At 53.9% G+C, this 26,629-nt stretch overlaps 6 protein-coding genes across 6 annotated transcripts; 3 read left to right on the top strand and 3 right to left on the bottom strand.

The window, feature by feature from the left end:
- Window positions 1–1,525: 1,525 nt before the first annotated feature.
- UCRPA7_217 (putative wd repeat protein) lies at window positions 1,526–3,908 on the top strand (the record flags this gene model as incomplete). The annotated part of the gene is made up of 5 exons (XM_007912815.1): window positions 1,526–1,572; window positions 1,942–1,960; window positions 2,156–3,334; window positions 3,391–3,822; window positions 3,885–3,908. 5 exons carry the CDS (start codon window positions 1,526–1,528, stop codon window positions 3,906–3,908), a joined length of 1,701 nt encoding a protein of 566 aa, XP_007911006.1.
- A 1,209-nt stretch (window positions 3,909–5,117) lies between these two features.
- Window positions 5,118–7,316, bottom strand: UCRPA7_216 (putative mfs sugar transporter protein; the record flags this gene model as incomplete). Its single annotated transcript, XM_007912814.1, has 10 exons — window positions 5,118–5,507; window positions 5,657–5,705; window positions 5,761–5,818; window positions 5,881–6,155; window positions 6,214–6,275; window positions 6,343–6,660; window positions 6,727–6,766; window positions 6,823–7,041; window positions 7,110–7,231; window positions 7,290–7,316. The coding sequence occupies 10 exons, from the start codon at window positions 7,314–7,316 to the stop codon at window positions 5,118–5,120; spliced, it is 1,560 nt and encodes a 519-aa protein (XP_007911005.1).
- Window positions 7,317–8,430: 1,114 nt separating this feature from the next.
- Window positions 8,431–10,026, top strand: UCRPA7_215 (putative alpha-l-arabinofuranosidase protein; the record flags this gene model as incomplete). The annotated part of the gene is made up of 2 exons (XM_007912813.1): window positions 8,431–8,537; window positions 8,631–10,026. 2 exons carry the CDS (start codon window positions 8,431–8,433, stop codon window positions 10,024–10,026), a joined length of 1,503 nt encoding a protein of 500 aa, XP_007911004.1.
- Window positions 10,027–11,013: 987 nt separating this feature from the next.
- UCRPA7_214 (hypothetical protein) lies at window positions 11,014–11,596 on the top strand (the record flags this gene model as incomplete). The annotated part of the gene is made up of 3 exons (XM_007912812.1): window positions 11,014–11,159; window positions 11,236–11,338; window positions 11,450–11,596. The coding sequence occupies 3 exons, from the start codon at window positions 11,014–11,016 to the stop codon at window positions 11,594–11,596; spliced, it is 396 nt and encodes a 131-aa protein (XP_007911003.1).
- A 6,215-nt stretch (window positions 11,597–17,811) lies between these two features.
- On the bottom strand, window positions 17,812–20,267 carry UCRPA7_213 (putative acetyl-coenzyme a synthetase protein; the record flags this gene model as incomplete). Its single annotated transcript, XM_007912811.1, has 5 exons — window positions 17,812–17,874; window positions 17,937–18,341; window positions 18,397–18,657; window positions 18,716–19,878; window positions 20,207–20,267. 5 exons carry the CDS (start codon window positions 20,265–20,267, stop codon window positions 17,812–17,814), a joined length of 1,953 nt encoding a protein of 650 aa, XP_007911002.1.
- A 4,138-nt stretch (window positions 20,268–24,405) lies between these two features.
- Window positions 24,406–25,575, bottom strand: UCRPA7_212 (putative replication factor c subunit 5 protein; the record flags this gene model as incomplete). The annotated part of the gene is made up of 3 exons (XM_007912810.1): window positions 24,406–24,754; window positions 24,809–25,431; window positions 25,489–25,575. 3 exons carry the CDS (start codon window positions 25,573–25,575, stop codon window positions 24,406–24,408), a joined length of 1,059 nt encoding a protein of 352 aa, XP_007911001.1.
- Window positions 25,576–26,629: the final 1,054 nt, after the last annotated feature.

Genomic DNA, 26,629 nt, shown 5'->3' with positions numbered 1-26,629 from the left:
CCCCCCCCCCTCCCCCAAGTCTCAAACAGCCGACGGCCAGCGTCAGCTATTTTAAACACGCACAGGGAAGCAGGATACAACGGCTTGCATGCGCTATGCAAGTCGGCGCCTATTGTTGTCTGTGACCATGGTGAGTCGTTGTGGGCACAGCTCATAAGTCGCGCAGTCATGTACTGCGTTATTGTTAGGATTATAGACCGTGTTGAAAGGCAAAGGGTAAGGGGATGGGCGATAGGCAGCACGACGCTGTGCAGGAAGGGGGGCCTTATGCCTGTCTATGACACAGGCGGGCCTTCAACGGGATTAGACCCGGAGATCCTCGAAGATTGACCAGGACTGCCTCGGGGGAGGAGAGAAGACTGGGGAGACCGATGGATCGAGAGTTGGCAATCTGGGCAGCCAGATGTGTCGGTCTGCAGACACGATTCTTGCGGTAGACGAGTACCTCTGTTCGAGTAAGGTTGAGGTAGCGGGAGCGACGAGTACGCGAGTACCAACCACCATAACCTGAGGACAGTAGGGTACGATACCTTACCCTTGGCGCATCTGCTCTCTGCAGCTGGGTGCGTTACCTAAGATTTCGCCTGAGCTTGAGTCGCTGGGGTTGGGTGGTGCCTCAACGGACGGGACTTGCGGGAAGTTAAGCTGGGGTACCTTTCGTGCTCCAAACTTGCAGAGCCCGTCCTCTAGCGGGCACCCAGACCTCCAGGTACCTCCCTACCTTGTCTATATGAAGAGTGTGGGGACCGAGGCGTGATGTGTGTATGTGTACAGTATGTGGTGGTGTGTGTGTGTATGTGTGTCGAGGTGGGACAGAAAGCCCGCGTGTGTGAGATGCAAGTCCGGGCTTGACTAGCAGCGGTACGGGTCCGGTACCAGCGTATTGTACGGTGAGGTAAGGTACCCTGCGCTAGATGCCTACCTACCTACATTAGATGATGCCTTACCTGGCTGGCCTGGCATTTCTTGCCTTGCCTTACCTTATTACCATGCGTGCCTCTACCCTCTCTCCCGCTGCCCTGTCTTCAATGTTTGTCCCCCTACCTGTGATAAAACCGAGTACCCTACCACCTGAGTAGACAGAGAAGACAGACAGGCCAGAACTGATTAGCTGGATATCCGATACAACAAGGTGGTAAGGTACAGTAACGCAATACCTGACCTTACCCGTGCTATGCCCATCTACCTGGTCCTGGTACTGGTAGACCTGCTGGCGCCCACTTTCTGCTCAAGCCCGTAACGTGAGGCAAGGTAAGGTAAGGAAGCCAGCCCGCCCGCCTAGGGTCTCTCTATGCTAAGCTACCTAGCGCTGGGTAGCCCCATTAGTCGCCTAAATAATAACATGCAGCAGCGGACAGGACATTGCCTTTCCTCCTCCGCTACCTCGTCGAAGGTTCCTTTCTCCATTCTTCAACCCTCAAACCTCAACATCGAAGCCATCTTGAACCGCCCTTTTCGTCACTCTCACCCGCCTGCGCGTCGCATGGTCACTCACTGCGGGATCTGAGCCCTCTGCGTCGTCACAATGAAGGAGCTCCTCGACTCGGACAGAGTCAACTTTCTCATCTGGAGGTGCGTTCCTCACCCCATCCGTCCCTCAGTCCGGCCAAGCACGCCAGTCCTGAGGTACAACGACGATGATTGCTAACCTGGTCTTCTTTGCCCGCACCACAGATACCTACTGGAAGGAAGTATGTGCCCATGTCCTCTGCACTCATTAGTCATGATTCATCTCTGCATTCTCCTCATCATCCTTTGTACCTCCAGGCGACTGACCGCAGCTTGTTGTTTGTGTGCAGACTATCGAGAGACTGCCGCCAAATTTCAGAAGGAGTGGCACATCCAAGAACCACATCGCCATTTTGATTTCGCGCCCCACGTCAAGAATCACGCCCTCGTTTCAGTCCTGAACCGCGGCCTTCTCTATAATGACCTTGAAAGGCAGTATGTCCAGTCACAGGTATGCATTCAACTCCCTTTCTTGTCTTTTTTGGTCATATTTCACCCTCATTCATGAGCGTGCGCGCCTCTTTTCGGCATTTCAATCTCAACTTACCTGCGCCTTCGAGGCCCGCTACCCAGTCCCAGTCCCAGTCCCAGTCCCAGTCCACTCCAGCCCACTCCCCCTGGACCTGCACTAACAATTTCCTTGCAGGTGCCTCGTGATGTGCCGGCAACGGCCGAGGCGACGCAGCACGGCGTGTTTGGACCGCTGATTGCGCAGCCTCCCCACAAGGAGGAGGATTTTGAGGACGAGCCAGAGCTTGTCGAGGAGACGGAGATCTCGTCGCGGAAGCGGCAGGTGGACAGGCAGCTCAATATTGCAAACGGCTCGCCTGCAAAGCGGCAGCGCCTGAGCAATGGCTACGAAAATGGGGCGGAGACAGCCACAACCCCCATGGAAATTGACCCCCAGAACCAGCTTGCAGACAACCACGCTTATCCGTCACCCCTCGAGGGCGAGCAAGCCACAACGCCAATCACGCGTACGGACGGCCCGGAACAGGGCACCCAGATTGACAAGGTCGATGAGCTGGCACCAGAAACCATTTTTCTACGACTCGGCGCCGATGAATCCTCAGTCTCTTCCTCTTCAGCAGCAAATGCAGCGACTGCAGCAGCGACGGTGGCAGGAGCAGGAGAAGCGTCACCGTCTCGAGCTAGCCAAAACCCTATCGTGCTGCACTGCGAGTGGAACCCCAGAGAGCCATCCCTCTTGGCGGCTGCCGGATCAGATGCGCTAGCCCGTGTGTGGACCGTCTCGCGTGCAACCGCCCAGGAACTCGTGGCTGATCACGTGAATGGCGTGAGCCGCCCCTTCAATGACTTGACCGACCATGATATGCCTAAGGACTCGACCGTCACTGCTATGGCATGGAATGTCGACGGCACCGCCATCGCACTTGCTACACAGTCGGACAACAAGGCGCACCTCAATGTCTGGGATGCCGATGGCACCCACATGCAACGGTTCGACATCGCCGAGCCGCCCGTCATCAAGCTGCGTTGGAATCCGAACAACGACTCCATCCTCGGCATTGCCCCCGACAAGAAGGGCACCGTGATCACCATTTTCGCTGCCGAAATTGCCAACACAGTCTCCTACTGTCTCTTAGACCATGACCTCACTTCTGATCCCTTAGACGCATCCTGGCTGAGCGCTTCTGAGTTTGTCCTCTGTGGAGGTGACCTGCTCTTGTCGCTGCGTTATGCAGAAGGCTCCATTGTGCCACAGCGAAAGTTTGATACCGGTCCGGATGCGCGTCTCTCCCACGTTCAGTTCGATGACCGATCAAGGCTAGTCGCAACCGCAAGTGAGAAGGGTATAATTGATGTAAGTCGCAGTGTCAGCACTTTATTGCCCGTGCTTACATGATTCTTTTACTTTAGCTCTGGAACGAAGCTGGAGTACACCGCTCCATCTCCGCACATTTGGGCCCAATCACGTCGTTTGTCTGGCAGCCGTTGCAGGCTGAAGCGCGGCAAGATGAGAGGTTGCTCGCCTCCGGCGGTGAGGATGGCGCCATTGTCATCTGGAACGTTCTGGCGCCAGATAACAAACCGAAATGCTCGATGACGATGGAGCTACCCATCGTTGCGTTAGCCTTCACACCAGACGGTGCCTTCATTGCTGGTGCTACTACTGATAGAATCCTTATATGGAAGGTGGGAGAGCATGCTATTCCTAGGGCTAGCTGGAGTAGAGCGCCGCATCCAGGATGGTTAAGCCCGAGGATGAATGGAGATGTCGAGGAAGAAGATACACATTGCCTGTGCTGGGATGCCACAGGTCAGAAGCTCGCTTACGGCGCAAACAGCCGAGTAAGTCTCAATAAGCTGCCGTATCTTCTGGACATGATTCATGTAGCTGACATTTGATTTAGCTGGCTGTCATTAACTTCCGATGATCAGATGCAATAAGTCGAGAACGGATCAAAACAGCTACAGCGACTTGAGGTATTCATAGCCTTTTGGCTGCAAGCAGTTGACTTGTAGCATGAACCAACTCGACAGTCGTTACAGATCTTGGTCCCGAGACTTGAGAGCCATCTGAGGATTTTCAGCATAGGGATATCCATGGGAAAGACAGCGTCGGTCCTTACCTACATACACTTTGACCTACAGACACTCAGTGGCTACCTGAGCAAGACAGCCAGGATATGACACTCACGGGGTCCATTTCTTTTGTGAAAAGGCACTGTACAATAGATGCCCGCGCAGTATAACTCCACTATACATGCGGTTGATGACTACATGAAAACATTGGATACGGTCAGGCTCGGGCGGCGTGACCGACTTTGTACAAAATAGCTGGACAACACATCAGTTTCAGGGGGTTGTTTTTTGCGCTAAGATATCACGGGAAGATCCGGTGGTGGCGAGAATTGTTTAAATAGATGTTCACAAAGGGCCAAGGATTGTCTGTCCAATATAAATCAGATTCAAGCAAGACTAGTCCTACTCGTTGTCAAATGTGTATCTTCAAACGTAAAGATCTCATGAACATTGACAAAATGTTGAGCCTTCTTTCAAGGTATACTCGGTAAGCAACGCCAGGAGGTTCGGTAGTCAACACCAAGAGAGCAGTCTCTCGCAGGAAGTGTCATGGTGTATAGGCAGTCAACGATATGTAATCACCATGGTAGTCGACAGCAGGTGGGTAGTGAACGGTAGATAGGTAATTCATGGTCAGTAGGTAGTCAACTGTAAGCACAACGAATGAAAGGTAGTCAACGGTAGATTGGTAGTCAATAGTAGGTGGGCGGTTAATGGTACGTGAGTAGTCAATGAGAGGTATTCAACGGTAGACAGGTAGTTCATGGTCAGTAGGTAGTCAACAGTAGGGAGGTAGTCAATGGTAAGTATGTAGGTAGTTAACAATAAGTTCGGAGTCACCAGCAGGTAATAACCATGGTAGACAACACCGCGATAATGGTGACAGGAATGTCTGATGGAGTTTCTGGGGTGCCCAAGTATAGCCTGGTCACTTCGCGCAGTGCCAATGCTGTGAGGCTCTTGCTGGCAGGTGCTAGCACCTGCCAGCACCTGTCGGCACCGCCATGAACAGCCGCCCCCTTTCCCCCTATATAACACGCCAAGCGACGTAACCCACCGGCTTACACCTCGTCGGCAGGATGCTCGTCGTGGCCAGTGGTTCCAATGTGGCCCTTCTCGCGGAGCTCTGCGGCGCGTCTCTCGACGTCGGCGGCGAGGTTGGCCGTGTACTTAGACTTGTCCGAGCCCGGAACGATCCAGGGGGCATTGGTGAAGAGGTAGTTCATCTCTTCAAGAGGCAGCTTACGAGTCTCGGGCAACAGGAGGTAGAAGAAGACGGCGTTGGTGAAATTGCAGAGCACAAATAGCAGGTAGTAATGCCAGCCGGTGTTCTTGATCGCCTTGTCCGTAACCTGCCCGATCATGGTGTTGAAGGCAAAGGACATCATTGTAGCGATAGATACGCCCTTGCTACGCGTGTGAGTGTCGAAAATCTCCGCTGGAACGATCCACTGCTCCGAATTTAGCATTCTGGGACTTCTGGGGCTTCATAAGGGGTGAAGAAGTTCATATATCGCCCATACGGGTCTGTACAGAGAGCCAAGGCAACATTGCAAGAGTACAACTTGTGACGATGCGAACGGAGTCAAGGATGACTTACACTGAGAGGTCCGCAGGTTGCAGAGAAGGAGATATTGTAGAGCCAGGTGCTGTTGTGTTGATATTAGGAAGTAGTTTGGACACATCTGGTGGACCTCCACTTACACGATGATGAAGCCCCACCCAGCACTGCCATGCTTACCTGTCTCTGGCGGGAATTTGGCTAAGTGGACATTGTTAGAATATGAATGATAACCTGCTCTTGTGCCGTTCAGCTGGACGTACCAATAAGAATGGTTGCGATCATGAACATCAGGCAGTTGACGAGGTTGCCAACGATGAGAGGCTTGCGGCGGCCTAGCCTATCAACGAACAAGATACACATGGCCTGGGCGATCAGGGCCAAGATATTGTTGATTGCCTGGTATTTGAGCGTGTCCTGCCCATTGATACCAACTTGTCCGTAGATGGTGATGGAGAAGTATTGGATTGCAGAGACACCGGTCATCTGAACAGAGGCCTGGAGAGCAACCGCAAGAAACAAGCGGCGGAACGAGGATCTACACAGTGAAGTCAGTCAGCAATTCAAGTCCGTGCCAATTGACTAGCGTTTATTACCGATTTCTGAAGAGTTCGAGGTAGCTCTTTGCCTCATGCTCGTGCTCATACGTGATTGACTCCTGTCATGCTATCAGTGAGAGCACTAAACGGTGATAAACGTAGTAATTGTTAATAACAGGCACAAACCTGAATTTGAGCGTACTCAGCTCTGACCCAAGCGTCCTCGGTGTCGCCATGTGCGTGTAGCTTGGCTAGGATCCTGAGACCTTCTTGCTCCTTGTTATGGTCGATAAGCCAGCGAGGGCTCTCGGGGAAGAACAAGATCAGCGCAGCCAGGAAGACGGCAGGGACAATTTGGATTCCCAAGGGAATGCGCCACTCCTTTGATCCACCGATGGAGAAGGTTCCGTAGCCAATCCAGCCAGCAATGAAAGCACCAATGCCCAGCATGAACTGTTGGAGCGCAGTGATTCTTCCTCGGATGGATGGATGGGCAATTTCACCCTGATAAACGGCTACAGTTTAAAGATATCAGTCGAATTCGAACGGTCATTGATTACTGCTTATTACTAGCAGCATATCTCGGGGAGCAATGTTGGAGAGTTGCTTACTGCGTTCAAGTTAGACCCATTATTGCTCTTTCAGTTGCAAGGGATCTGCACGTACCGGATAATCATGACAAGGAAACCAACACCCAGGCCAGCAATAGCCCGACCAGCCCAAAGGTATTTGATGGTCTGTGCAGCAGTCTGGAGACAGCCGCCGAGGATAAAAATGAGGGCGCCTAGCAAGATAGTATACCTTCGGCCGAGATAATCACCAGCGGGACCAGCGAAACCGGCACCGAAGAAGGCACCTCCGGTGAAGAGACTGACAACAACACCACTGAATGAAGAGGCTTGTAAGCGTACATGCGGGAGAAGATTTAATAACCAATCGGGGCAAGATCTTACGTCTCGTCGCTTGTGGGCGTGAACATCGTCTGATACGAGTCACAGCCGACAACCTCAGCAATAACACCAAGATCATAGCCGTAGAGGGCCGAGCCCAGAGAGGCGAACACGCCTACGAGAAACTGATGGCATGGATCTTAGTCAAGGAGGCTCCTGATATCTTGTAACAAGTGAGTTTACCTGGTAGGTCCTTGGTTGGAGCAACATGATTGCAGTTTTACAGAGCAAGGAGACAAATACAGAGAGAGTTGTAAAGAACTAGGAGCGTTCTTCACCTTGCAGAGATCGTCGTTCAAGAGGAACAGGTCACCTATATAGCTATATATACGTCCCGAATCCCCGGTCAACCAGAGCATGGACGCGTCGGCCCCGTGGCAACCCAAGGGAGGGCGCACTTGAGTCCAGGCGCCTAGCTACTAAAGTGCTCAGTGCAACCATCTCAGGAACATGCGATACAATACCCCAAGATCCATCTCGCCTGGGGCTGGCAATGCGGGGGAGGTACTGCTTGGGGTGAGCAGGCCGTTATTGATTGCACCAACCAGCAGAGGGACGGCACTAGCGCTCGCGCCTCTCGGCATATCAATTGTCCAACTCATCACTCTGAGCCCCCGGATTTCTTCCGTCGGTCAGGAGAGGCAAGGCGGGCCGTGAGGCCTCTGAGGCTCGATGAGTGGCTCCGGCGCTTCTCAAAGAGCACATAATGGCCGAGTGAAGGCTTGAGGGAGCTTCCCTGGTTTGCTGTCCTTGGGCAAACGTGTGGGGTGGACTAGGATCTCTCCACTGCCGCACCAACGGCATACGTGATATCCGCACCAATCACCACTTTCTGATCCGGACAGCAGACCCCTCGGGGCAGTCGGTTCAAAGTTACCCAGGAGGCACAGGCACATGATCGCGTGTAAGTGAGTTTGTAAGTCCGTGGCCGGAATTGACTTCACAGGAGTTCATGTCGCGCCTCTAGTTCTGTATCGTTGTGTCAGTCACTGGTCTGAAACAGGCCGAGGATCCAAAGACAAATTGCCACTTTAGACGGAGTTCTCCTTGCAATTGAGGGCTTTGTTGACTGCTGTGGGAAAAGAAGCCAATTCTGGGCACCTCAGACATTCTTCTGTCACGGATCACAGAGTTGGCTTTCACGATTATTACCTCCCGTTGACTACCTCATTATCTGCTTACTGTTGACTACCTACCCACTAATGACCACCTTTATTGCGTCCTATTAAATACTCAGGTATTTTCCACTCGTTGGCTACACTACCTCCTAGTGTTGCTTACCATTATACCAGGCCAGAACTTGCAGCCTAGAAGCTTTTTAAATATGACGACGTTTACGAGGGCCCCAGATGAGGACGTGCCGACTATCGAGGTCGATGCCGAGAAGAGGCTCTCGGCAATAGATCCCATGACCTATGGAGGGTTTACAGAGTACGTGCAGCTTCGAAAAGGCACACTGAGATATCCTACCTTGCTACTTGAACCTCGGCTCTATGCTTGATATCTAGACTAACCACAACACAGACATATGGGCCGTTGCATATACGGCGGCATCTACGAACCTGGAAGCCCTCTCTCGGACGCCAATGGCTTCCGGACGGATGTCATATCAGCCCTGAAGGACCTGGACATCCCAGTCATTCGCTATCCAGGCGGCAACTTCGTGGCTACTTACCACTGGCAAGACGGCATTGGGCCGCGAGAGAACAGACCCTCTCGCCCAGAACTTGCCTGGCTCGGCGTCGAGACCAACCAGTTTGGCACCGACGAGTTCATGCAGTGGCTCGACGTGCTTAGCGAGGGCCGCGACAAGCGCGTGGAGCCTTACCTCTGCCTGAACATGGGCACGGGGACGCTCGACGAGGCGCTCGCGTGGGTCGAGTACTGCAACGGCACCAAGGACACGTACTACGCGAACCTGCGGCGCAAGAACGGGCACCCGGAGCCGTACAACGTCAAGTACTGGGCGCTGGGCAACGAGATCTGGGGCCCGTGGCAGGTCGAGCAGCAGACCAAGGAGGACTACGCGAAGAAGGCGGCGCAGTGGGCCAAGGCGCTGCGGCTGCTGGACCCGAGCCTGTGCCTGATCCTGTGCGGCCAGGAGGGCTACAACTCGTGGGACCACCACGTGCTCAAGGAGTGCGTCTCCGTCGTCGACATGCACAGCATCCACATCTACACCCGCAGCGACAAGCACCTGCCCAACGTCACGGCGCCGCTGTCCGCCGAGCGCGCCATCCAGACTGCCGCGGCGCTGATTGACGTCGCGCGCATCGAGAACAACGTGCCGCCCTCGAAGCCGCCGACCAAGATCTGCTTTGACGAGTGGAACGTCTGGGACCCGGTGCGTGCGCCGGGTGAGCAAGGCGCTGAGGAGAAGTACACACTGTCAGACGCACTCGCAGTCGCCGTATGGCTGAACGTGTTTGTCCGGCAGAGCCGGTGGATCGGGATGGCGAATATTGCGCAGACGGTCAATGTCATCAGCCCGCTGATGACCACCAAGGAGGGCATTGTCAAGCAGACAACGTGGTGGCCACTTCTGTTGTTCAGCAAGTACATGCGCGGTTGGACGGTGGCCTCGCATGTCAAGTGCGGGAGCTACAAAGGCGAGACTGCACCGCCATGGCTGCAGGGCACACTTGAAGATGGAGCACCATGGCTTGATGTCAGTGCGGCAATTGATGGAAAAGGAGTCGTCAGTCTCGTTGTGGTGAACATTAGCGACAGCCAGGACTTTGAGACAGTGGTCAAGGGCGCCGGCAGCGATGTCGAAGTATACAAGGTGACTGGCGCCGAGATCAGCTCAGTCAATGTAGGAGGCAAGGAGGAGGTGGCAATCAAGGAAGACAAGTGGGATGGAAAGGGCAAGTTTATCTTCACGAAACATTCCATGACGATGTTGCGCTGGAAGCAGTGAGTAACTGGGCGTCTCGAGCCCGGCCGCCGCGAAACTGGACCAATGATCGGGGATTTGAGTCAACCACCGAATCATGGCTGAAAAGAGGAATATCAGATCTCAAAAACGCGAGTTACACTGATGGCGCACAGCCATTATCATCTAGACAAAGAAGATACCCCTGCTGGACTCGATGCAGGCCTATCCAGGTAGACAAAGACAGGTGTCGGAGCGGCCCGCTGTTCGAGATGCAACCCCACAAAGCCATTGTCTCGTCTCGAGTCGTGCATGCATGCATATTCGCCACGTTCGGGGCTTCGGAGAGTAAAGAAGAAGAGAATGAATGGCAAGATCTGTAGAATCTGTGTTTGTGGCGGTGTGCACCGGAGTTTGCGTCTTGGATTGGATGACATGCGTGTTGTGTGTGTTGTCGACGTACAGTCCCAGCCAGTCACTCAGTCCGTCCTTCATCCCGTAGTACACCTATCTTAGGTGTGTATGCCGGGCGCCGACTGTGGATGTTGGATGACTGACAAGACAGACGGTGTAAGTTTGCTAAACCGAGTTTAGTATCGACCTCGTAGTTTTTTAAGGTGATACAACCGCCGCCGTCTTGGTCCATCCGTCATGTGATGGCGTAGACCCTTTCCAAAGGCATTTCTTGCTGCCTTCGACGTCTGTATGACCTCAGCCCAAGTTCATCTCATCTTGCTCGACAAAAGCTGAGAGACAAGACCCCAAGTTTGCCCTCATCCCACCTGCCGTACGTCCGCTCTTCAAGGTGTGCGTGTCTGTCTCTGAGCTCTCCGCAAAAGACGTTTCTCACCTTACATACCATATTTTCTCGCCCACCACTCTTTCTCAGGGCTTACCAAAACCCCCCTCTGCCGTAGGCCCCGCCTGAGTGAATGTAACATGTCGGCCGGCCCCTCCAGTAGCACCTCCGCCTTCCGGCCAGCGGGGCAGCCCGGCAGCCTCAAGAGCTGGACAATGTCGTCGGCGACACACATGGCAAGCGCCGAACCATCCTTCACCCCCGAGATGCGGGACCGCCAGGCCCGCGGCAAGGACCCTTACCACTCCGGTGACGCTTCTGACGGTAGCGACGACTTCAGCGAGCGGGAGACGGCCAAGATGAGGCTCGGGAGCGGAAGGTGAGCCGGCATCCGTCACCTCGATTCATCCATGTACATGCAACCGGGACGTACGCTAACCCTACGTCAACACTAGGACCGAGCAGGAGCCATTCGACAAGATTGAGCGCCGTGACTGGGCCATAGCCGTGTTGGCGAGCCCCGAGCTGGTCATGATGTACGCACAGAGTCGAGGCGATGTGAGTGAAAACCACCCGTGCTCCCCCAAGTGGTGATTGTCACTCGAATGACACCACGAACCCCCGTTCTCACCCCTCTCATGCAAGACTAACAACCAATGGCTCCATAAGAGTATCCCGGCCACCCGCTTGTGGCTAATGAGAGTCATGTGCGGCTACGAGGACGACATCCTGGACAACAGCTTCCGCAAGCGTGCCTCGGGCCCACGGCTCGACAGCAGCAGCAAGAAGAAGGGCGGCGGCCGGACGTCGCGATGAGTTTGGGCGCAAGTGGATCCAATGTGTTTTCGCCGAGGACGTCCACTGCAGTGAAGGAAGGGGAAATCGTTTGATACTGGCCACCCACCCGCCTCCGTGTGTCCTTCATCTTCAACCTCCGCCGCTTCCGAGTTGACAGACTCGATTTCCGCGGCGCGCATCATCATCATCATCGTCATCATCATCATCAGCGCAGTTCCAGGCAAGCGTGAGTATTTCTACAGCCTGTGAGTTTCAAGACTCGATCCGAAGCATCTTAGTCTACAGCAAGCAAAGTAGTATGTCCTTTAGAGCATACGGGTCTCTGGACTCGACACAGCGATGGGACGAGCGGACGGGCTATCATGAGCTCGGCACCGCAGGGTAATGGATGACAATCATGGCCGCTACTATGTCGCCAGGGGAGCATCCGCATCAGATTGGACGGGGTTCCAAGTGTGCAAGAGCGTCACGCTACGAGATGAAGAAGGTCGTGTTGTAGTAGGGTTATTATTTCTATGCCGATCCAGTAGCATTAGACAATACCTACGGTAATCAATGCGACCCAATACCCCATCCTTTAAACCCAACCCGGTGTTTTAAAACAACAAATATGACATGGCACCACCAACGCCAGCTATGCTAATGGAGTGCTGCCGCACTCAAAAGATTTCCCATGATATCCCCATGCCCCGTCATCAGTTATGCATATCTGGTGCTCATGCTCCGCATCGGAGGCCACGGCCGTCCATCGTCGTGTCCGTACGGCGGCGCCGGACCGCGACCACCGCTCGCGACCGGCGGCGGAGCCATGATGGGCCCGCGGCCGGCGTTCCAACCGCCTCCGACCCATTGGGCAGGGGGTGGCTTGGGCGCATTCCTACGGCGCCTCCTCCTGTACGAGGTCCAACAGCAGCTCACGATGGCGAGGATCACCAGCCCACCCACGACGGACACCACTGGGATGAAGATAGGCTTGTTGTGGGTGATCCAGTACCCGATCTCATTGCCCAGATTCCCGCCTTGACAGTCGCCGTTCCGGCACTTCCCTCCGCCCTGGCATGACGTGCCGTCCAAGAAGTTCTGCATCATGGTGAAGCAGGTGTTTGCTCCGAACTCGGGTGACGCGCAGCTAAGCTGACAGCCCGAAGATGAGCAAGCATAGGTATCATTGCCGGTTGTCAACGACCCCATGAGAGTCTTGCACTGGAGATCGCGTGATGTGCACTGGCCTGATGCACATTTGAGGCCTGCACCGTCATCTCCACAGGATGTTCCATCGTCGGCAGTGGTGTCGGCGGGACAGAGTGGCGATGCGCCCGTGCAAGTCTCCTGAGGGTCACAAGTGCCAGTGCTGGGTCGGCAGACCGTGCCATTCGAGGCGAATTGGCACTGAGCTGTGCAGCACTCTTCGTTGGATGGGTCACAAACGGAGTTGGTCGTGAATTTACACGTGTCAGGGTTGCAGCAGGAGTTGTCGCCACAGCCGTCAGCTCCACCGCAGTCACAGTCCTCATCTTGTTCTACAATGCCATTACCACATTGACTTCCGGTGATGGTGTTGACATTTCTGTTGCTCGTCAAGCAATTCGTTTTCACGCTCTGTCGACCAATAGCCGAGCAGATGTTACCAATGCTGCAGGGAGAGAACTGGGTGATACCGTTTCCCGTAGAAGGGTTCATGATGAAGTCTCCACTAGCATCACAAGAGGAAGAACTGAGAGGGCAACACTGCTGTTTCGTAGCCGTGCCGTCAGAACATGTTGAAGAGGTGCAGTCGTGTACGGCGCCAAAGGTGTGTCCGGTCTCGTGGGCAATGACCTGCCATTCTGTCGAGGTCCTCACAACAACATTCGCCGCCGCGATAGTCTCGTTCTGTCCATTAGAAGTCGAAGACTGAGAGCCCTCCACGCAAACCTGGCCAAGCCAGGCAAGTCCTACGGCCGAATCGGTGTTACAGGTGCTGAGCAGAGTCCAGTAAGCGTTCGTGTCGTTATGTTGGCCTCTCCAAGCGGAAAAGAGGTTGAGACGGTCGGTGATGGTGACGCTGTTGGAGCAGGCTATGTTCCAAGGGGCCGAGGCAGGTGCGGTTGCTGGACACGAAGCCTCGCTGATAGTGAGATTCTGGATGCCCAGAGAGATGTTGAAAGAACTCTCGTAGACCTGGGAAGCAGAGTTGATTTGGTTGATGATGTTCTGGCGCACGGACTCGGTAGAGTTGAACTTCGCTGTGTAAGTGCAATCTGTGGCGATGCCAACCAAGGCTACTTTCCTCGCAGTCGGACATCCCGCTGTCGAGCCGATAGTTGAGCTGAGATTCACACCAGCGCCGTTTCCTCCCGTGGTGCCATCGATCTGCCGTCCCCAGAGACTGTTCGACGCCATCGACCGCCAGAACCCGTCCGGCTCGCTCCTCGTATCGAGCGACCGATAGACCGGATGATTATCATCTCGATTGAAGAGTAGCTTGTCAGACGTGCAGGTTTGGCGATTTCCTAGATCGCGCTTCAACTCATCATGAGCATGGTCATGAGGATTAGCCCCAATGATATCCGAATCCCTCCATACAACCATGAAGTCATCGTCTGCCGGCGCGACCTCAGGATCTTTCTCCAATCGGGTCTGTCTATAATTCGAGTCGGTCTGAATGTGGTGATTGTCGCCATCTATCCTGAATGCTCCCTCGAAAACCGGATGATCCCCGTCTCTGTGGACGCTGACTCTCGCCCATCCGGCATGCGTCCAGTCTGATCCACGCTGTACGAAGGCCTCGCCCTTGTACACCCGGTGATCTAATCTATCAATGGGCTCCGATGACCGTATCGTCCCATCTGCCCCCAATATATGGACTGCTGCATTCTCGGCAAGGATGTCGTGGTTGGGCTCTAGCGACAGCCTTATCCGTTGTGACCGGTCGTGGATGGCGAATGTGAGGTCGAATGATGACAATGCATGTATGCGATGCGATGGGTTGTGTGCATTCAGAGCAGGCTCTTCGATCTGCGTAACATAGCGTAGTGGATTACGTTCGGTCGAGTCCGCTTCACGTATGGCGTTGTGGTCAGCAACTGTGGCTCTTCACATGATGTGTCTGTCCTGCTGCGGACTCCCGTGCAAGGTTGGACAGTTTGAGATGTGTAGCAGAAGCTACCGAAGAAATAGAGCCTCAGACTTCTCCCTAGGGAGGATTGAACGGCTCCTCCTGTGCAACGAGACAAAGATCTTGCCAGACAGCAGCCAGGCAAGTTTATCCGAGACAGCGCGTTGGTGTTCTGGGGGATTTGCATACCTGTTGCTAATGGAAGTAACAGCCCAACGGCCGCAAGAGCGCCTGCGAGGGGCCGTAGGAGGTACATTGTTGGCGGGAAAGCCCCGCGAGGGGACGAAAAGGGGACAATCTCAGAACAGAATCTAGCGATGTCTTATCGAGTCCATGGGAGAGACCAAACGTTTCCTTCAGAGATCGGTATCGTCGGATGGGCGTAGGAACGAGAAACGAGGCTGTTCGCAAACAGGCGACGGCAGAAGCGAATGTATGTGTATGTGTGTGTGAGTGTGTGTGTATTTGCAGGAGACGGGGACTCTGGGCCTAGCGGGCTGCTTCGAAAGGGTGGCGGCAGGGGAATGGCTTTCTTTTCTTGACTGGTTCAGACTCTTCAGAGGCCAACGGCCGCTGGAGCCGGTACTGGGTCAGCCAGCCATCTCGGACACAGTGTGTGAGAGCCAAGCCACTACAGCTCTTGACCACTGTTCTCAACGTAACCTTACCAAGCAAGCTTACCTCTTTAAACCTCTCTAAACCTGCACCTCTCTGCTGGCACGGGGCACAACCAAGCCTTGTGAAACTCGTTTCGCTCACTGTGAAAGGGCAAGGTTCCTCAACGATGAAGGTTATGACCCTGTCTTGAAAGCGAAGATTATGTTTACTACTGCGTTTATCACCTCGCTTACTGTTGCCTTTATCGCCATGTTTACTTCACTATAGACATGTTTAACGAAATAGCAATTCTTGTTGAGAATGTTATGAGCCGTTTCGCGGAGGACGATGGATGCATCAGCGGATCAACTTGGGGAATTGGAGCATGATTGGATGTTTCGTCAAAGATCGATCAGGTAAACAACAGCCGCGCTGCGCTGCGCTGTCCCATAGCATTCCCAAACAACCGCTCGGCTTATATGTCTTCCTTCTTCTCTGCCCTTCCTCATCCTCTTACACAGCAGTTGCTCGGCGCCTAAATGCGACAAAGCGTAGAGCATAGTAAGACCACGGCCATTGTTGGCTGCACCTGAAACCCGTTGAAGGATCCGATCCCGCCGGTTGGAGAAAGGGTTTCCCGCGCAGAGACGCCTCGGCAGATGGGTCTACTCCGCAGAATGCTGGCAGCGGTGACAGCAACAAGGCTGTATGAGATGCGCAAGTTCAGTACGGAGTCACGGACACATCTACACATCTCAGCGCAGCGAGGGCCAGTTATTGTGCCCCTTCAGGGCCTTCACTATCGGATCGGCCTGAGCCTCTTCCTGCGAGACGGAGACGGGGGCGGGCAGGGCAGAGCAGGGCGGAGAGGCCCAGCACTTGGCCTGTTTTGGAGTCGGCTCTTGGAGTCCCTAGGGAAACCTCGAGCAGCTGGGCGGCGGGAACCGCATTGAAAGCGCCGGCTTTCTCACCTAAGCTGGCCCGCCTGGCGGCTTACTTACAGCAGGTTAGAAGAAGATTCTTGTTCGGTGAAGGCGCAGTACTGTAGTTGACAAAGTACAGTTGGAGGTTGTCGAAGTGAAGTACGGCGTTGACTTGCCCTGATTCAAAGCCGTGTGCTGAGACACTGCATCGTGACACAAGACAATGGAAATGAAATGAAAGGAAAGGGAACAATAGAAGGGATCTCAGCGTGTAGACACTCTCCACTGTGTGAAACAACACAATGCCCTCGATGAATCGGGATGATTCCACCGTCTTTTGCGAGCCTTTCTTACCCTGGCGGACGAGGACGGCGGCGCAGGGAGTGCCGAGTTGCCGCAAGCCCATTATTACGAAGCAAGTAGCTGGGGCCGCCGCACCTGGGCACTCCCCACCCTCGTAAACAGCCTCCTCTCCGCCCTATTAGAAATGGCCGATGTCTATTTTTGTAGTGCGACACCTGCAACTTGGGACGAACTGGGACGTTGACACACTGTGTCACTGTTAGACGGCAACGCCCAGAGCCCCGTGAGATCGAACACTAAAAGAGACCCAGTTTGACCGCGCAATACCCTTGTCTTGGCACCTGTCAGACTTCACATCTGCACGTCTAGTCTAGCACACTGAGATGGCTGATGGGCTTATGGCCCCGGCGGGTCCGACCCTCTGGATCCCTCCGGGTCCGGTTGTCGAAGATAATGTTAGTTGACTTAGGTCTATCCTATCCTCGAGATCGTTCCGGGTGGCAGTGAAGCCGCTCTCACTCCTCATCTCATGTCCCAAGAGGCTCCCTTTGCCTTTGGTTCCGGCTTGGGCAACTGTTCGGGTCACCGACTCGGCCAGACAAAAGCCTCCTCGTCCACACACACCACACGCTGGACGTCCCAAGCAGCCAACCCAAGCCATAAATCGGGCGATGGCCAAGACTCCAGATGACGACGCCCGCAGCCACAGCCTTTTCTCCTCTCTCTCTCTCTCTCTCTCTCTCTCTCTCTGTGTGTGTGTGTGTGTGTGTCCACATTGTTGTCCATCATACTACACACTTGACCTGCTGGCCTGTCCATCAGTACAAGGCCATAAATGGTTATTACCGGGTACTACAACATTTTGAAACCCCAAGAGCGATGCTCCATTCATACGCATCATGGTTACCACCGTTTAACTACAGCATTGAGCCCTAAGAGCGATACTGACTCAAACTCTGGCAACTGACTGACCTCCACACTTCCAAAACATCATGGCAAGTCACGCATTTGAGGCTGTGCACAGTAGTTTCTTGACTTTCCAAGATATCGATCACATTTTTTTGAGACAGTTAACCTAGAGCTCGGCCTTCTCTTGCTTCATTGTTATGTCCGACAAATAGCCCCTCTTCAAGATTTTCCCTGACGTGCTATGCCTTCATCGTCTCCCTCCTCCTTCTTGGAGTCTGGCTTGGATTATGCTTTCATCGTCTGCCAAGTCTCATTCATGACTCGTTGCAGCGTGGGTTTCCAACCCGCCAATAGAACAACTAAATCAAAGGTGGTATAAGTTAAACAGGAGAAACGCCCATCCCTTATTTCTTCTTTGCGTCATGGACGACGGTGATGATCTTATCAACAATCGTCGGGTCCGATAGCTGCGGCACCAGAGGTCAGCAGGGTGAAGCCAGCGAAGCAGTCGACCAAGCAAGAAACTTACAGTTGTGGTATCGCCGAGCTGATCTTCCTCACCAGCCAGGATCTTCCTCAAAATACGGCGCATGATCTTTCCGCTGCGGGTCTTGGGCAGATCAGGCACGATGTAGACGGCCTTGGGAGCGGCAAAGGGACCAATGCTCTTGCGGACTTGGAGGATGAACTCCTTGCGAAGGGCATCGCTGGCCTCATTGCCATCCTTGATGGCGACAAAGGCGTTGACTGCCTGGCCAGTCAGTTCGTCAGCAACACCGACGACGGCAGCCTCGGCAATGGCGTGGTGCTCAATCAGGGCAGCCTCGATCTCAGCTGTCGACAGACGGTGACCGGATACGTTGACGACGTCGTCGACACGTCCTCGAATCCAGTAGAAGCCCTCGTGGTCACGGCCAGCACCATCACCAGTGAACTACAGCCCTCAGTTAGTCTGCTGCATTTTGGAGGTAAGTGAGTTGGTGGCTTACGTAGTAGCCCTTGTACACGTTCAGATATGTGTCCATGTATCTCTTGTGCGCACCCCAGACGGTGCGAGCCATGCTAGGCCACGGCTGCTTGAAAGCAAGCACGCCCTCGACATCGTTGCCGTGGATCTCCTCTCCTGATACGGGATCGATGATCGCGGGCTCAATGCCAAAGAAGGGCAGAGAAGCAGATCCGGGCTTCGTCGGAGTGACGCCCGCAAGAGGTGTGATGACGTTGGAGCCAGTCTCTGTTTGCCAGTAGGTCTATTGAACATTAGCATTGCGGAACGCCAAGGGATGAGATCCGTCAGAAGTGACTTACATCGACGATTTGCGCCTCCTCCTTGCCAACAACCTCGAAATACCACTTCCAGACCTCTGCGGCAATTGGCTCACCGACAGAACCGAGGACTCTCAGGTGCTTCATCTCATTCTTCACCCACTGGTCACCAGCACGCTTGAGTAACCGCAGAGCAGTGGGGGCGACATAGAATTGAGTGATCTGGTGCTTCTCAATGATGTCCCAGTAGCGGGAGAAATTGGGGTACGCAGGAGTACCCTCAAAAACGACAGTGGAAACACCGAGGAGGAGCGGCGCATAGACTACATAGGTGTGGCCGGTAATCCAGCCGACATCACCACCACAGAAGTAGCGGTCACCGTCGTGGATGTCGAAGACGTACTTGCCAGTGGCAGCAGCGCCGACCAAGTATCCACCGGTTGTGTGCATCACACCCTTGGGCTTACCAGTCGAGCCGGAGGTGTAGAGGAGGAACAGAGGGTCCTCGGAGTTCATAGGCTCAGGAGCAATGTACGAGGGCCACTTCTCGACCTCCTCGTGCCACCACCAATCCCGGCCCTTGGTCATTGGGACATCAGCACCAGTGCGCTTGTAGACCAAGACGTGCGACACGTCGGGGCACTGCTTCAGAGCATCATCGACGATCTTCTTGGTGCCAATGAGCTTTCCGCCACGCTTGCCCTCGTCAGTGGTGATGACGACCTTGGACTGAGCATCGAGCACTCGATCTCGGAGAGAGTCGGCTGAGAAGCCGGCAAAGACGACTGAGTGGACGGCACCAATTCGGGTGATGGCGAGAAAGGCGATCACGGCCTCGGGAATCATGGGCAGATATATGGCAACGGTGTCGCCCTTCTTGACGCCCATCTGCTTCAGGACATAGGCAGTCTTGCAGACCTCGCGGAGAAGCTCTGCGTAGGTGAGTGTGCGGCCGTCATTCGGCTCGTCGGCCTCGTAGATGATGGCAACCTTGTTGGGGTCCTTGATGGCATGGCGATCAACACAGTTGTATGAAGCATTGAGCTCTCCCTCCAAAAACCAAGCATTATCGCCGCCCTCGAAGCTGCCGGCGTGGACTGTCTGGAAATCCTTGGACCACGACAGGAGTTCACGGGCGGTTCTTCCCCAGAACTTCTCGGGCTCTGTGATGGACTCCTTGTAGAGCTGCTGATAATCCTCCAGGCCTGCAATTGCGTTAGAATTGGGTCAGTGTGCATTTCCAGGGCGGTTTGCGGCTTACTGGCTAGATGAGGCTTGCTGGGATGCTCTGCAGGTGTTCGCGTTAGCAATCCTGGCCCCTCAATTGGATGCGCCCCCTCACGCGACTGGACCAGCGCCAGTGAGTGTGGTAGCCTGCCTTTCGGCCGGATGGAACGTACTAGCCAGCATCTTCTGAGGAGGGTCTGCAGTTTGTTAAGTCTCTGGTCAGCATGATTCCTTCCTTCACTTTTACTCGGGCCTGAAAGAGCATTTTTCACAAAGGCCCGGTAGGCTCTGGTTGGGGGAGCTTACGGAAAGTGTCGACCTCATGGGCCTCTGCGACCACAGGAGCCTTGGGAGCACCTTCAGCCATATTGGCGGGGTGATCTGCGGGGTAGCTTTTTGCTTGCTCGGTACTACTACGTGGGAGGCAGGTAGGTAGTCGTTCACTGTCGCAGACACGTCGTACAACACTGGGAGTGAGGTTCAAACACCTATACAAAGCAGCAGGGGAAGAAAGAGAGAGGAGCTTGAGAAGCGGAGGGGAGGCAACACGGAGGAGAAGTAGGAGAGGCAGAGAGGAGAGAGAGTTTTGGAGACGGAAAGGGAGGAGGAGGTTTTTGTAGTGTAGTGTACGGTAGTGTAGTGGACGGTACCACCTGGTTGCTTGTATGGCAGAATGCAGTAATAACTAACACACCAGGCTTAGGCTGGCGAGCTACCTAAGGTATCCATGTCATTGGCGGTTCGTCAGCGATGCGATGAGGGATGAGGGCCGTTTCCCCAGTTGTCGCATCGCATCGCATCACATCCTGCCTATCCCAGCCCTTGCTATGCCAATCCCGGCCCCCAGCGCCCCCCTCCCATCCCGCCAACACGCTGTCTCCTGCGAAGCTCATCGCACTAGACCAAGACATCCACCGGGCCGGGGTGCAGAACAGTACTTTTGGTGAGTGTCCGTACTGCTACAACGAGGACCTGCATCTGGACAATTTCCTTCCGCCCGACAGACCCCGGACGGATGAAACTCCATCCTGCGCTAGACGTGCCTCATGCTTCTTACACGCATGCTGTGCTGCAGCAGCTAAGTACTGTAGGGAGGCTGTATGTAGCTAGTTGTATGTACCGGTAGTAGATGCGATGCTATGTCCATCGCCATGCCTGTCTATCAATCAATCAATCTGTTCCTGCCCCGTCCGTCCCGTACCATGAATTACCTGCACTACCTTAGGGAGATAGAGATCGTTGCAGTCGGGTCGCACCTGCCTCGTCACTTACTCGGCCACTCGGCCACTCGGCCACTCACCCAGGGAAGGTAGGCGATGCATTCGCTCCTCTGTTCCTTCCTTCTCCTCCTCCCGGATTCCCCCTATCGCTCGGCCAATTGAGCTCAGGCGAATGTAAATCTCCCCATCTCATCGTCTAGTTCTTCAAACTGATTTTTTGACATACCTCACCTTACAAAGCTGACGAGGAAGGCTTCTCGAGTCACGGTACCTTACACAACATATTTCGAGCTTTGGACCCCTGGGGGACAAATAGCTCAGCAAGTAGCTAGCTACCTCAGCTAGTGCCTTGCAACACCTGCTACATGGTCCGATAGCGCAGCTGATGGGGCTGTCTTTGGCGCAAGATGGAGCTCCTGCTGCCTCTTCACATCACGAGATGGTCAGGGCATCTCGTTTCCAACAGCCTGGTTTTCAATGAGCAACAGCCTCACCTATGCCCATCTGAAAGCAGTAGCTTCCCACGAACTGGCCAGGATCGCACAGAGATTTCACAGGCGCACAGTCATTGACCTGCGCCGATGATTGCGTCTTTATCAAGCCCTTGGCTGGAGCTACCGCTACACAAGCCGGCCCCGTCGGCTGTAGTGGAGGCTCTCAACAAGAATGAAAGAGCCCGCTCTTCAGCTTTTTCCGTGGGGCCTGCATCCATCCCATCAAGACCCCAATATCATCGGGCCTATGGCAAATTTGGCATTAAACACCTCTCCCGCTTTCAGCCGCCCCCTCCGACTCCCAAGGAACAGCTTGGCCCAAATGTCCAAATTCATTGCGCAACCCGAGCTTCCAGCCTCGAATCCTTCCCTGCCAGCAGCTGTATAGTTCAATAATGGCATGTCAGCATCTCTCCGGTTCTAGATTGCGCCAACAGATTCATACAGGATTCACGGGACATGAGGAGCAACCTGAAGTGTCTCGCACACCTGTACTGTACTGGCGCACTCTCTGGCCCACCTAAGAGATGTGGTTGAGGACAAGACAGCCTGTGCGCCCGTACACCCTACCGCCAAGAGACGCCCACGCAACGAGAACCCCTCCACTCTGCCCCCCTCACTTACACCCCGCACGCCGGGGTAGTTCTTTCGCCCCTTACCCTTACTGCCTGACATAACTTTACGACCTTCTAACGTAGAGGGGGACAGAGCATCGGTCACCAAGCCTAAAACAGTAGATGCTGATGTACGCCAACGCCCATCTTGCCCGTTTCCCTAGAGCAGTCCTGCACTGGTAATTGGCTCCAGCAACCACACTCCTCCCCGTGGTCTTGTCGCTCCAGAGGTGGTTGCTGGGCATTTAGCGGCATGTCAGAGGCGTTCGGCACTGTTCACAATGGAAACCTCGGATCCTCTTTGTCTCCTCCCTTGTACCGATACATCCGTCGAGACGTTCATGAAGATGCCGTCAGTAGGGTCCTCTCGCCTGGTGAGAAAGTTCACCTCAAGGCACAAGGCAGGGGGTACTTGTGCCCATGGCAGGCCGTACTGCCTGGCCGGTCCAGGTCTGATCCAGTCTCCGCCTGCATTGTATCACCGGTGCACTGCATTGTAGTGGTTTGGCTGGCTTGGACGACATCATTTCTTGAACACAATTCCCTCACAACTCAAGACACCACGATGCTCGTGACTCTTGATGTGTTCGAATGAGAACGCTTCCACCACATCAACCACCCTCTATACAAAGTCTAGTCTTAACAGCCACTGATGCCCAGATCGCCCCCATGTTCTTGTCGCTCTAGTCAACGGCAGGCTTGGCTACCATTCTCATGATGTTGAACGTCGACCAAGGAAGACATGGCCTCGCTTGGTCATGAAGAATGGATCAACGGAATGATTCAACAACCCCAAGTACCTCGGATATACTAGTCTCCCAGGACTACCGCTACCCCGATGACTACCGTGCCCTAAGTCATGATATCGGGATTCTGTATTCCTTAAACTTCCTCGCTAGCCGTAGTTCCGCGGCTAAGCACTTCCCATAACCCTGTTCCCCACGATCGTCCCCGGCTAACAGACCCTCCTCAACCAATGGTATACTGCTGGGGAGCCTCCGCAACCATCAACTTGGCCCTAGAACATGAACAAGAGACCGCCCAGAGCCCTGGGTCCCTTTTCTGGGCACATGAGCATGGTGGTCACCCCATATGTGCGTCTGGCATGGACAAATGGAAGAAATAACCCCGGTTTGGTTCGCTCACTGGTCCCACAATTGCTCCCACTGAACATCCAAGGCGGGGCTATCCGGAGTCGGCCATCGGCTTCAACCATTTGGGCTGATGCTCACGATTTGAAATGCAGTGCCTTGTGTGCATCGATATAAGCGAGAAAGCATTGTCTTAATGTAATCGCTCCTGAATATGACTCTCTACTCGAGTAGCTGCTAAGCTGCTGCGCCGCCCAACAACAGGTGAGGCAAGGTAAATGGACAATAAACCAAGACACATGTACATATTGCTTACCTTGGCAGGCAAGCAATGCGCCGGTTCTTAAACCCTTTGCTTCCGGTGGGGGAGCAAATCAGCCTCGTGTTTCTAGATTACTTCTACCCCCAAGCCCCTGTTGCCCTGTCCCCTACGTTCTATTTGGCTGCTCACGGAGGCTAAGTCACCCAGATGGCATGGTAGGCCTCCGCCAGGATGAATCTGTTAGTACGCCAAGGATAATGATACTGAATAATAAGTATCATGGTAGTCTTTTAAATCTGAAGACTCTGTTTATTGCTATAGGTTCACCAACTTCTAGGGTGGTAATTGGTCGCTGAGGTTATGATACCCCTGGCGAACTAATGGTTCTTAACCCTAGCAGAGGAAAACAGGACAAGGCTTGGAATGAAGAGTGACTTTACACGATTGCATTTGAACTGCTGCAGTGCGACAACATGCCGTCCTGTAGCCCTGTCCCTATGCCACGAGGCACCCTTGAACAGGCGCCTGTTCTTTTATCCAGGACTTATAGATCGTGAGGACGGGCCATGTCACTGCGTCACGGGCGTAGAACTGGGTCCACTGATGCATGCCTGCAGATTAATGGGGTTTTCTCATTAAGCGTGATCCGTCATCATGAGCTAAGGTGAAGCACCGTTTGTTGACGCCTTTTCCTTCCAGGATGTAATTGTGACATATTTGCTCCCATGCCACTCCCTGTCTCTTCATGTGCAAAGCTACTCGTGACATTTTTCTCACAAAAGCTATAACATACCATCCATAGTCTATTTGTTTAGACTCCCGTTCTATATGTCCATACTCATCAGGTACATCTCCAGTATCCGCATGAACTTGGCCACGAACGCCTCGAGGTGGAATATCACCTTTGTCCCTGTCTTGATGCGGTGCTCGTAGAAGGCCGACCACTTGATGACGTCCGCCTTGAGAGCGTCGTCAATCATCGGTATCAGCTTGAAGGTGAGTGTGCGCAGGATCGTGGTCGGCGGTATGCAGTGTGTCAGAAGATCGTAGAGCTTCGCCCGCACTTGCAGAATGCGCGCCGGTGTGTGCTCGTCCATCATCTCGCGGGCGACCTGCCCGATGAGTGCCTCCCAGTCGGGTGGGGGGATGGGCGTTGTGTCTGTGACTTTCTCGCTTTGTGGTAGTCAGTAGCTGCACAACATGGTCACGACCGGGATTGATGTTTACTTCTGTGCATGGACGGCCTCATACATCAGCAGAGCTCGTCGCAGATTCCTCCCGCTCTCCTCTGCTATGCGCTTGTGTAGGCCCTTGACGGTAGGCCAGCCCTCCTTCTTCGCCGACGCGGCCAGCACGTCGCAGATCTCCTCGTGGCTCGGGGCTGCCACCCGGACCAGCAGCGTTCGCGAACGGATAGGGGCGATGATGTTTGCAGTCGAGTTCGCGAGCAGGATCAATCTCAGGTTCGGACTGTACTTCTCCATCGTTCGACGCAGCGCGGCCTGGGCGTCTCGCGTCAGGTGGTCCGCCTCGTTGATGACGACGACCTTGAAGCGCTGGCGCGCCGACTGGTCGACCTGCTGCGTCTGGGCAACCTCCTTGAGCAGGTCTTGCACCACCACCCGGTCATAGTTGCCTACGTCGGAAGGCGTTATCTCCAAGTGGTACACTGAGGCTACTATGTTGAACTCGAGCTTGCGGTTGCTGGAGGTCTGGAACACCCGTGCATCGATCTTGATTTTCTCCACACCGGGACCATAGAGCTCTTTGAGTGTTGCTACGATACGGGTCTTCTTGCCAGCACCGGAGGGTCCGTACACTAGAAGATGGGGAAAGTCGCCGCTTTGGGCCTGTAGAAGAGGTCAATTATCCAGTGTTTGGAGGGGTTAGGGATTGCAAGATCGTACCAGAGCTCGCAGACGCTCAGACAGCTCATGGTGATATGTGAGCGTGTCCAGAGACCTCGGCCTGTGTTTGTCTACTATCAACGCCATTGTGAGCTTGATACAGGTTGTGACGATGAGATAGACTGGCACTGCTGCTACGGACGAATTTCTTTGGAGACAGACGCGTCGCGTAAGGCAGGTACTTTAGCTTGGTACCTCAATCAGAGGTTCAATTAACGCGGTGGCCCAAGCTCCATTGGTCCGTGCGTCTGCCCTTCTTCTAGGTAGAAGAAGGCCTCCCAGCTAAAGTACTCTACTGCCAGGCTAATAAACGTTGATTTCTAAAGGGTGAAAATACTCAATGTTGGGAATTGTAATGCTCCTCAAGCTCTCGAATATTCTATGTATTACTATGGGCCTGTCAACCTCTATAAAGGTAGCGACCTCTTGCTGAGGAGGTAATGATACCCTTACTGTACTAATGTTTATTACCACGGCGGAGGAGTAATACCCCCAAAACATGAAATTCCTCCAATACACAGTTACGGTCAGCAGAGCACATCATGTGAGGCACGGAATGGCTGATCCCTTTGAAAACTTGGTTTTATCGGACATTCGATGAATTAAAATATATTCGAAATACATTATGAGTTTCACTTGCTTGACGTGCTGCCCAACAGCTGTCGTAAAAGCAACTAGATTGATGCTCGAAGCCCAATGTCGAAAACATGAAGGTAAACACCATTAAAATGGGATATTGGACTGGCGAAAGCCCTGCGCCTTCTCTCTCTTCCATCTTTCACAGCCAAGTGACTTCATTTATGAGATATGAGAAGCCTCAATCTTCGCCGAGCCAATGGTGGCCGCCTTCTGCAAGCTATCGATATTCTAGCCGTCTTTATCTGGTCTGCCTCGCAGAGTGCGGCTGAGAAGGCGTTCTTGGAGCCTTGTATATAACCCCCCAGCCCCAACCCACTACGGCCTCGCACCAGTGTATGTCAGCCTTTTTCCAATTCGTTTTTCAAGATGTTCGTGATACCTAAGTGGAATTGCTGGATTAACGAGAGGAATCTATCCGGTTCAAGCCCGTTTCTCACCCCTCGTTCTATCAAGTCAAGCAATATTCGAAGAACGCTTGAGGCTGTTTATGATCGTGACTCGA

Source organism: Phaeoacremonium minimum (assembly GCF_000392275.1).
Source record: "Phaeoacremonium minimum UCRPA7 unplaced genomic scaffold PA7_03_scaffold_8, whole genome shotgun sequence".
Taxonomy (NCBI): Eukaryota; Fungi; Ascomycota; class Sordariomycetes; order Togniniales; family Togniniaceae; genus Phaeoacremonium; species Phaeoacremonium minimum.
The sequence above is the reverse complement of the archived record's forward strand: the minus strand, read 5'-3'. Positions and strand labels throughout refer to the sequence as shown.